At 52.2% G+C, this 11,248-nt stretch overlaps 3 protein-coding genes across 3 annotated transcripts; 2 read left to right on the forward strand and 1 right to left on the reverse strand.

Annotated features, from left to right (window-relative positions):
• Nucleotides 1-1,895: 1,895 nt before the first annotated feature.
• On the forward strand, nt 1,896-3,235 carry J4E88_008604 (uncharacterized protein; the record flags this gene model as incomplete). Its single annotated transcript, XM_049402214.1, has 3 exons — nt 1,896-2,083; nt 2,133-2,393; nt 2,455-3,235. 3 exons carry the CDS (start codon nt 1,896-1,898, stop codon nt 3,233-3,235), a joined length of 1,230 nt encoding a protein of 409 aa, XP_049251885.1.
• Nucleotides 3,236-3,417: 182 nt separating this feature from the next.
• J4E88_008605 (uncharacterized protein) lies at nt 3,418-4,887 on the reverse strand (the record flags this gene model as incomplete). The annotated part of the gene is made up of 1 exon (XM_049402215.1): nt 3,418-4,887. The coding sequence occupies one exon, from the start codon at nt 4,885-4,887 to the stop codon at nt 3,418-3,420; it is 1,470 nt and encodes a 489-aa protein (XP_049251886.1).
• Nucleotides 4,888-6,369: 1,482 nt separating this feature from the next.
• On the forward strand, nt 6,370-7,028 carry J4E88_008606 (uncharacterized protein; the record flags this gene model as incomplete). Its single annotated transcript, XM_049402216.1, has 2 exons — nt 6,370-6,567; nt 6,615-7,028. The coding sequence occupies 2 exons, from the start codon at nt 6,370-6,372 to the stop codon at nt 7,026-7,028; spliced, it is 612 nt and encodes a 203-aa protein (XP_049251887.1).
• Nucleotides 7,029-11,248: the final 4,220 nt, after the last annotated feature.

The raw sequence follows: 11,248 nt of genomic DNA on the forward strand, positions 1-11,248 counted from the left end.
CAGTGCGTCAATCCAGAACAAAACGTTAAGACCACCAAAGATAGGTGGTGCGCGAGAAGAATCTCCAAGCATAGCTCTCAGTCGTCGCAAACCAGCGATGAGATTGACAGTCTTCTGTACTGGCTGACCATCGAGAAGTAATTCCTCCGTGCGAGTTGGGTCACCCCATGCATAGGATAATGCAACAAAAGATGGCATTTCCACAGTTGGCGCTGTCGCGATTGGGGATTCTTCTAAACTTCTGCTCGACGATGACGTGCCTGATTGTCGTGGGTCATAGCGCTCTTGATGTAATAATGCCGGTAGCAGTTTGCCCGAGAACCATGCTTCTACCACTTCAACTTCAGCGTTGGGCACCGGTAGATGTACCAGATCGCATCGAATAGGATCCGTCCAGGCGCCGGGCTCAATCCTCACGAAGCGAACTTCGTCGCCTTCGAGCGGTCGGTAAATATTCTCCATGCGGTAGCTGTGAGATTCGACGTTGAAGGATGCGTTGCTGTGTGATGAGTTGCAGGAGTGTAAGACGATGATAAAAGAGTGTCGCCCATAGCCACAAGGCTATGGCAGAGTTCTGGGCGTTCATATTCCTCAGCTTTGGGGGCTGTGTCACGCGGGATGCAGCCAGCGCGCCGTCGCCCAATCGCATGCACCTGCTGCCGCAATCAAACGACCTTGAACAAGGGAAAAAGTAAACGTCTAGAGCCTACGTCAACGCCAGGCCACCTACTTTGCGTGTTTTTATCTTGATGTAGGCTCTTAGGTGTTTAGTTTTGCCCTTGTATAGGGTGGATTCGCTACGCAGCCGTGCGTTTCTCCGAAGGATTAACAGCGCTCTCTCAAAGTTGGGTTACAGGAGGAAAGACACAAAGGGAGGAAGCTTCGGAGCACTCGTAGTCTTCAAGAACTGGAAACAATAACGAAGTCGAGTACAATCGCTTAGACAACGGCTGTTACACCATCTTGGGAACTCCGAACGCATCGAGCACGATGCGAATGCTTCGTGACCACAGGACAGAGCTGGGTCACCGCATCGTCGAGAAGATCGTGGTTTTCGGTAAAGAGGGCCTTACGATTAACATGGCAGACACATGAAGTATGGCCATCCTTCTCTCCGATCATCGAACCCCTCCATCTCGAATTCCCGGTTCCGTTAACTCGACTCGCCCTGCCTATTAAATCACGCCAGGAAGGAAAACCCAAGGAACCCAAGGAGCTGAACACCCTAGAGCCTACATAAACGTCATGCCACCTATTTTGCATGCTTTGATGTTTATGTAGTCTCCCGACTTGTTCATTGTTTTTCTTGTATGAGGTGCTGCTGGAGAGGAGGAAGAGCTGGGGAGGCCCCGCGGGAGACAGGACCGGAAGAATGGACCCTGGAGCACCGTGCATGCCGCCAAATCTAGCGTCTTGGCGGGATGCGGGAAGTCTCATGTCTGACAGCTCGAAGGTGGTGGACACATTCATCCATACACAGCAAATTCTCCCAACACCGTTCTCACAAGAAACTATGGTAGGCGCAGTTTTGATCGAACCTCCATCTTTTAAGGAGCGTCTGATTCCATGACACTCTCGAGTGCGCTCGAGAAGGAGAATTCATGTCAACTCCCCTACACATCTTGAAAGGATCGCGACTAGATTGCAGCACTGCAGATGATTACTCTGAACGCCCCACCGCGGCTGACGGCACGCCGCGAAGGATGCTCTCGCTTTGCCTAAGACGTGGTGGGAGACGGCATCAACAGCCCGGGTAAGTAGTGATACCAGGGTATGCTCTTGGTTGGGACGATTTCGCGTGTCAGTGCAATGCGTCTTGAACCTACCCGATCCGACATAAAAGTTCTTTCCCGTCATGTTCAATTCACCACCAGAAACATTCATACCCTAGCATCATGAAGCTCTCCAACGTCTTATCAATGGCTTTGGCCAGTACTACCGGCGCAAAGAGCATAGGGAAGCCTAATGAAGTAGACGACCTCGCTGCCGAAGGTCTACATCGAATGCAGGCCTACTACTCTGAAAACCCACTACCGAGCCCCGAAAAATGTACACTCGACAACGTAGCCGTTCGTCGGGACTGGTGAGTGAGGTAGACACCATCCCATTCTGCTCCAACTCACGCAATCCAGGTCAGCATTGAGCAAACAAGAAAGACGCAGCTACATCAAAGCCGTGAAATGCCTAGCGAAACTGCCAGCAAAGACACCCGCGGCCATCGCATCAGGAGCAAGGAGTCGATACGATGATCTCGTCATCACCCACATACAGCAGGCGTTCACAATCCATGGAACGGCTAATTTCTTGACATGGCACCGATACTACACGTGGGCTTTTGAACAGATGCTGCGAAGTGAATGCGGGTACAAAGGGTATCAGCCTTACTACAACTGGTATGTGAAATCCATCTAGAACCATGTGAGACCCATACTGACTTCATGTGCCAACCTCTAGGGGCCACTGGGCAGACAACCCAAAAGCCTCCCCCTTCTTCGACGGCAGCGACACCAGCATGTCAGGAGACGGCGCATACATCGCGAACAGATCTTCAGTCTGTTTCCCATCAACCGAACAGTGCTACATCCAACTCCAACCCGGAAGTGGAGGCGGTTGCGTAACATCCGGCCCTTTCAAAGAGTATGCCACAGCCTCCCACCTCTCCTCATCCCAACAAAGCCAACTGCTAACACCCTCATCCAGCTGGAAGATCAACCTCGGCCCCCTCGCCGCCGTCTCCCTCCCGCCTCCCACCCCAAACCCCCAACCCAACGGCCTAGGCTACAACCCACGCTGCCTCTCCCGCGACATCTCACTGCAATCCTCCGCCGAAACCCGCGACTCCGTCGTCGCCGCCCTAATCAAAGACAACACCACCATCACCTCCTTCCAAACCGTGCTCGGCGGCGAATTCGCCCAGGGCAAAATGGGCCCCCATGTCGGCGGCCACAACACCATCGGCGGCGACGCAGGCTCCGATTTCATCAATTCGCCTGCGGATCCGGCGTTCTTTGCGCATCATGCCATGGTGGATAGGGTGTATTGGACGTGGCAGAATTTGGATTTGGAAAGTAGGAAAGAGGCGATTGCGGGGGGGACGAGTGGGGTGGGGGATCCAGGGGAGGCGGGGACGTTGGAGGATGTTATCACGTTGGGGGAGTGGGTTGGGGTTGGGAATGTGACGATTAGGGAGGCGATGAGTACGGTTGGGGGGCCGTTTTGCTATGTTTATGTCTAAGGTTGGGGTGTTGCGCTGCTAGGGCTTTGCTATATGAAAGTCTAATGGACGAGGCTAGGTCCTGTTACCGAGATGAGAAAAGTTGTAACACCCGGCCGAAATACAGCGCCTCAATAGTCCCCTCGAGGTCCAAATCACCATACCAATCTTGTCTTGACCTTCCCCCCTTCAATCCCATCCTCTCACCACCCCCCATCCCAAGGAACCACAACCCCACCTGCGCTGCTCGCCTCAACATCACTCAATCCATTGAACTCCCAACTAACATCCACGCCATGCATCTTCCTAAACCTTGTTCTGGCATCCTTCGTCACGGGATCAACCTCGAGCTCATCCGGAAAAGTCTCAAGTAGCCTCTTGACGAATCTCTTGCCCGGTCGTACTATAGTCACAATCTTGATCTCCGTGTTTGGCGGCGGTGGAAGGGTCTCAGATTTCGTTGTTTGGAAGGAAGACTTGCTGTCGCTGAGGGGGCGGGAGGGGTTGCCGGACGTGGCGCTAGCACCAGTAGTTGGATCAGTCCAGGGTCGATCGAGGGCGACTAGTCGATGTTGTGAGATTTGGCGTAGTCGTGTGCCAAACGAGTCGGTAGGGGTGATGGAAGTGGAGGATACGGGGGATAGCGCGGATGGAGGGGGTTTGGTGTGTAGGACGTCGTGGAGCTGGAGGCAGAGTGATGTGACGACTTTGAAGCGGTTGGAGCGGATCATGCCGGAGTAGAGCTTGTTGGGGTCTGTGCTGTTTGTGGGGGTTGTAGGTGGCGGACTTTGTTGAGCGGGCGGGTGTATGACCTGGACGGTGGGATTGTCCTGTTGGGCTTGGAGATGTTGTGCTAGCGGACTGGGGTTCGGCGGGTGGTTGTGCTGGCCGTGGGCGTGCGGTGCTGGCATCGCTTGTTGGTGCTGCTGTCCATGACCGCCCATGCCTAACGCTCCTTGCATGAATTGCGGAAACGGCATAGTGGGAGCTGGCGGGGGCGGAGGCGGGACCTGGTTCGCGTTGGCAGGAGTATGCGCATGGCCGCCTGTGCCACCGACGATTTGCACGCCGGCGGTGGTCATGACCTGGTTGATGGCGTTCTGGACATGCTGCTGTAGGGTGTGTATCTGATGTCCCACAGCATTCTGAACTGCCGGTAGGTGTCCCGCTGGTTGGGGTCCGAGAAGTGGGCGTTGAATCCCAGCCAGTACGCCTGACATGAAGTGTGGACACATTCCCAATTTGAGGAATACCCAGAGACTCTTCAACTTAGGCAGATCAGCTCTGAGGCTCCTCACTTCCTTCCCGCTTCCCATATATTCCGTCCATAATGGCAGGTCCTTGTCCTTTATGCGGATGTACACGCTCGTTATGTTTGCGGAGGCGGGAGACGTGACGACGCGGAAGATGTTGCAGTCGCTGGGATGTGTGAATAGAAACTTGTTCTGTGCATACAAAACAATCACGGCTTCGTCGTGAACCTGCCTGTTCGTCCGGAGGAGGTTCACGCTGACATGGCGATGTTTGCTGTACGCGGATTTGGACACGGCACCGGGCCACAGGAACGGCGTGTTGGAAACCAGGGCATACGTGTAGACGCGATCGCGGAGCTCTCTCGGCAGAGACAAGAGCAGTGAGAAGCACGGATCGGGAAGAACTTCGTGGGTCGGCATCTGGAGGGCTGTAGGCATGGGGAGTGCGGCGCTACGCGAATGCGAAGGGTTGCGGAGGCGCGCTGGGCGGCTGGCTGATTGCGGCGGCGCGTCTATCATGGTGGTGTCGGAAGAGCTGCTGCTGTTGGAGGAGGAACGCGACCGCGAAGGTGTCGAAGTGCGCGAGGCCATCTCGTCCAACTTCGGACGGGCGCTTGCTGATAAATAGCCTGCTAGCCTGTTTGTGGGGCGGCGAAGCGATACGGCGGACGGTACGGGACGTTGGGCGTGATGGTAGTGGTACCGTGTTGCGCGCGATTGGCGAAGCGGGGCGGATGATTCAGCGTGCTGTCGATGCCCAACAATGGCAGATGGGGGCAGAGAGGTCTTATAATCCTACGCGCCCTATGAGGCCGAGATTGAGGGGAAAGTGTTGAGCGGCTGTGACCTGTGCCTCATTCCTCCACTGCTGTGATCCCATCATCGTCCAGCCGCTCACGCTACCGCCGAGGCTAGACCGGTGCCGATCAGCGTTTGCACTACCCAATAACCTGCATCATCAACCACTATAGCTATTCAGAGATCCGCATGTGCTCTTCCATCTATTTTGTCTTTTCACATGACCGATCTCTTTTAAGAAGTATTTCCATACTATCGGTCCTTCAAAGGTACATCATTTGCCTGGTTAGCTGTCCCGCGGCGCTGGGCGGGGAACCGACCTTCAGCCTTCTTTTCATTGCGCATGTCGCGCTGTCATATAACATCAGAATCTTCCTATGATTCAATCGCGAGATCATGAGTGCCCGAAACAAACAGCCTCAGCTTGGGCTGTGGTAGAGGTCGGCGACCACGTGATTATCTATGCCACTCATCACCGCATTGTTGCGACGTGATGTCGCATCTATCGCAACCTGAACTAGTTGCAAGCGCTGGTGGGGGCACATCTTCTATACACGAGCTCTTCTGTTCGTCCAAGCCATACTGCGCAATGACATCGAGCGCCTACTATCACATCAAATTCTCAAATTCGACGCTCTTTCGGGAAAAGATGCCTGAGGCAACATTCAATACACCGGACCGTGCCGCTGGGGCTATGTGACCAGGGTGTACAGCACATGAGGATGGATGCACATGTGCTGCCTATGCGAATGATTGGATGAGCGGTTCGTTGGCGCCTGCATTGTTATGCGTTCGAAGAGTATTCGACGAGACGAATGCTGTGTAACGTGCATCGTGCTGCGCCTCTGCGCCTTTACCTGTGAGCCCAGTCATTGCCAGCCTTATTTATTTCTGCTCTCTCCCAGCCTTTCTGCTGCAAGAGTCTCATAGCTGAGACCATCTCGCGTTTGCAACGTTTCGAGATCACATAATGGAAGATCCACAAGCGCAGTTAAAGTGTTTGCAAGGTGTGTGGAACACTTGCCAGGCGAATGATGATCAAAAGCATGTTTTGATCAAGGTAGGCAAACCATCCCTCAACATTTCTCCAGTCACTTACTTCTCATGCAGGACCTGTTTGCATATGTGGACGATCTCTCGACTCGTTTGTCAGAAGCCGAGTACGAACTTCGTGATCGAAAAGACGTGATCAAGTTGACACGCGACCGTATCGAAGAGTTCAAGAAGCAGATCCAAGTTTTGGAAGCTGAGAAGTCTCGTCATGCCTTCGCATCCGTTTTGATCGATGGTGATTGTATGCTGGTAAGTCTTCTACCTCCATCCATCCGTCAACTCTAACCTGGTTTCAGTTCAATGATGACCTTGTGAAAGCCGGACTAGAAGGTGGAAAGAGAGCCGCCCACTTACTCAAACAAGCTGTTGAGGAAGAACTTCGATCATCTCCACCTGCGTTGGCCCACCATACCCAGGTGGTCATTCGTGTTTACGCGAACATGAAGGGCCTGGCGAAGACATACAAAGACGCGGAGATTCTCCCACAATTAGCGTCCTTTGACGAGTTCGTGCGTGGTTTCAACATGGGCGACCCCATGTGTGATTATGTTGATGCTGGCAACGGCAAAGAGTGCTCGGATGAGAAGATCAAGGGTAAGCCATGTGTCATCCAAACAAAACGCCAAATGCTTACAACACGCAGCAATGTTCCGGCACGATCTAGCGGACATGCACTGCCACCAAATCTTGTTCGGCGGCTCAGCCGATAATGGCTATGCCCGCTTGTTGGGCCCATATACCGAAGACGACGCGGTCAGGAGCCGAATTACTCTCTTGGAAGGCCCTCCTTTCGCCCGCGAGCTAGCTGCGATCAAGGACAGATATCGAACAGTGTCGTTCGATAAGGTGTTTCGCAGTCAGATGCTAGTTGTTAGTGCAAGGCGCGCAATGACTTCTATCCCCAGTCCGCCACGAACGCCGCCGACAAACTGGGCAACGGCTGTCGCACAGTCCTCAATAGGGCCATCTTTGTCTACTGCTTCCACAGCGCAGAGCCCCACTGTAACCAGCCAGTCTACCACAGCTGCGGTGCTCTTCAACAAATCCGGCGAACGTGTGGATCCTCCACTGACCTATACACCCGAGGATTTCCTAACTATGAAAGGTCGCAAACTCTGCAACGCGTTTCATCTCCTTGGAAGGTGCCCATATATGGCGAAGTTTGGGAATTGTGATCATGGCCACAGCGCCACGTTGAGTAACGATCAGCTGGTGGCTTTGCGAGCTGTTGCTCGTATGAAGCGTTGTAAGAAGGGACGGGCTTGTAAGAACGCGGAGTGTTTGTGTGGTCATCAGTGAATGATGAAGGCCAGATTGTTAGTATCACCGTGATGCGTAGTATTAGGCGCTCAGCGAGAGGTTGAGAAAGTGGGTGCGAGTGTGCCAACCGCGTCGAGATGCGTTAATCAGATGCTACTCATATCTACCAGACCTATCTATCTAACATGCTCAAATGATGTAGTACGTTGATCTCTTACTAGTCTCGAACAGCGTTGATAGGACGTGACCTAGGAAGGTAGGTTCATTCCACTCGAAATGTGACTCGATGAAGCCCGCGCCTGCACGTTCAAAGCAGCACTCCGCAATCTCGGGTCTATGTCGTTGAACCAAAGCGAGGCATGCGACTCCCTCTTCACAAATGTAAAGAGGAGAGAAATAAAATTCATCTGGCTCTTCATCCTTACGATCGAAACAAACCCAACCAGTGGTGCCCCCTGACACTGCTACCCTGACGTTAAATTGTGCCCTGCGCTTGAATCCAAACCAGGGTTCAGCTTTGTACATGCTTTTCAGCATTCCAGAAACCTTTAGAGGGTGACATGGCCAAGGGACGTAAACTTCGTCTTCGATTGCCTTCAAATGAAGATCGCAATCCTTCAGACCGTAGTCTCCCCAGGTTTTAGGGTAGCGTTCCGGGTAGGATGTCTTCTCTATTGGATAGGAATGACTCGATAGCGGACCCTCAAGAGATGCCCAAGACCATGACGAACACAGCCTAGATCGACTGTCGTCATCGAGTACCGACAACGTTCTCTGCTCTTTGGGAAACCACATCAGTTCCCGCACGAACTGGCATGAACCATCATTCCAATGACCATCGACACAACGAAGGCCTGTCTGTTTCTCAACGATTCGGATAATACCCAGCAGAGCTATCAAACGATCACTCTGTTTGGTGAACTCTGTAACGCTGTAGTAGTGCACAAAGGTTCTCCAGCGTGCGTAAAAGTTGCCAAGCGGAGATTCCGAATATGAAACCTCGTGAGGATTGCTCCGACTTTCGATGGGTGTTGTTCCAAGGTGGGGAATGGCCTCTACTATATCCCAGAATTTGGACGAGATCACGGGACCAACGGTGAAATCAAACCACTTTTCGAGTTCCTGCCCGAAGAAGCCCAGCTTACATTCCCAGTACACTTGCGACGAAGCGAAGTGAATGATGCGACGGGAAAGTAACCTTTCCTGAAATACCCAACCACGCTTGTTCAGTGGTGCATCATCAAGGTCGGTTTTAGGGGTCCATGAGGCATCGGTGAACCACATATATCCTTTGGATTCATCGGATCCTTCGCAGGGAAATCTGATCCAGTTGCTATGAGGGCGAGTGCTGTCCAGTCCACCGCTCCCATCAGGCGTCCACGTCGCAGCGATGGTGAAATAGGCATTCGCGTAAACGGCACCCATGCGCTCAGATTCTCGGAGCCAGTCTGTTCTGTCATCTTGAACGATACATAATGAATCAATCCAAATGTAGTCAATATTCAGCCGTCTTGCCACCTGGATTGCATCTTGGAAAGTCTTTGACAGGTCGTTGAGTATGATTTCTTTTTGGAGTAGTTCGACGTTCGCTTTCAACGTTCTATCTTGTGGAGTTCTACCCCAGCAGTGGCTCAAAGCGATGTAGTGATCGATTTGGTGTCTTTGAGGTATATGAAGACGTGGCTGTCGAGTTGCTGAGCCAACGTGAACAACTCTGGTAGGCATACACCGCGTCTCTGCTCCTGAAGACTGCCATGAGTTGTTCCAACAACTTTTATGCGTTTCATCGCACTCCTTGAGCCAGCCAGAGATCTTTTGAAAGCTAGCGTCTGAGAGATTAGAAGATGGTGCGCGTGAAGACGGTACAAATCTGGAGGCGGATGAATCTATCAGAATTAGACTTGCAAGTAAACTTGTAAAGACAAAAGGAGTGAGCTGCGTACCTGGCTCTGCATATATGCGAAATTTACCAGTTCTGTACGGTGCCACATTTAGACCGAAGCCCACAAGTAGATCGAAGCCCACAGTGGGATCTCGGTACCTTCTCACATGAACTTCTCGAATATCTCTCGGACTAAATAAGCGGTCATTGGGCCGCCGTTTGGAGAGATCCAACCCCAATCCAATAAAGAACTTTTCGATCATCTTGCTCTCGGAGTGGATGCCGATGGAACCAAAGATCATTTTGCACATTGGACAACTCTTGCACAGATCTCGATCATACTGAAAACACCACTCATGAGTTGGACCCTGATGCGTCTTCAAAAGACGATCAAGTGTAAGAGTCCGACAGAAGGTGCAGAGTCCTTCGGGAAACAGGTTAGAATTTCCAACCCTTGCTTGGACGTTCGATAAGCCAACGTTATTTGGTGTTGTTTCAGCATTGAGATCTCGAGGTCCTTGGAGAAAGGAACGCAGTGTACGTTTCCACATTATGGGTTTGTGTCTCCTTTCATCGCCGATATTGAAGCGTTAAAGTTGAAGAATGATAAGAAGCACTGCTTTGGTAGGTTGTGTGACCTGTTGTTGAAATGCTGTCAAACCAGGCAGCAGGACTGTTCAGCTAAGTGGCTGAAGCCACATTAAGCCAACTCGTCATCTTACCCCGCCATATCCATCTGCCATCGAATCAGCTCAACTGAGTCCTTTCACCGGAGATGATTGTTCCTTCGCGTCGGACAGCCCAAGTGCACGGCGACCGCCCGAAATACACTTATGCTCGACCTGCCTCGCAAGATGCGTCCTCTGTGCACTGAGAGCTTTCGAATACTTGCGCGCGGAAGGTGACGCTGAGCTGTGCAGTGTTGAAGTGGTGCCAGGCTGCGCAATGTAGCAGCCACGACCCTGATCTAGCGCTATCCCAAACCACGTGCGCCAAAATCCAACCCCCAGCCAAACCACACTACCTCAAATCGCCACGCAATCTGGAGCTACGCTCTTTCGCCTCATATTCGAGCACGACTCCATCTGTTCTCCTCCACAAACCAGATTTCATACCTTCTTTCCCCCTCCTCTCCCCTTCGCTGTCTACCTCACTTCATATTCCCTCCAAATCCTCAATCTTCCACATACGACCATAGGACACTGAGAATTAGGCTTCCCGTCCGCTCAGCCATATACAAGCAGTGTACCGGCGGATTAGTAGTTAGGTGGGTGACCACTAGCGAATCCCCGCTGTTGTATGTTTTTGCCATTTGAACCTTATTTTTGGCAATCTTTTTTGCTGGTCCTGGCGCATCGTGATGTGGTGCTATGTGAGGACGGAGTGGAAACGGGTTGAGCGGTGGATGTGACGTGGCTGGATTGTGAAGAGTTGAGCGGGGAGTGGAGTGATTGCGCTTCTCGCTACACTGCTTTTTGCCGTGGAGATAGGTGAAGAGAACGCGTAGACTTATTAGCCAACGCTACATACAACGTGGTTGAGCACTAGCAACAACACGGTCGCGCGTGCTAGAGAGGATGATGCGTCAGTATGCGAACATAAAGTCGACAGACGCATCGCCGTGGCTCGAGAGAAGAAAACTTGAACTAATACTAAGCTAAACTAAGACTACCTACTAGACTACCTACATTCGCTCAAACAAAACGCCTTTGAAATGTTTCGTACGTACGTGCGTGCGTATCATCGCCTCTTCATTCGTCGCATAAACAACTGAAAACCGCTGCGCTC

This window comes from Alternaria novae-zelandiae, assembly GCF_023758075.1.
Source record: "Alternaria novae-zelandiae strain BMP 2774 chromosome Unknown scaffold_20, whole genome shotgun sequence".
In the NCBI taxonomy this organism is placed as follows: domain Eukaryota; kingdom Fungi; phylum Ascomycota; class Dothideomycetes; order Pleosporales; family Pleosporaceae; genus Alternaria; species Alternaria novae-zelandiae.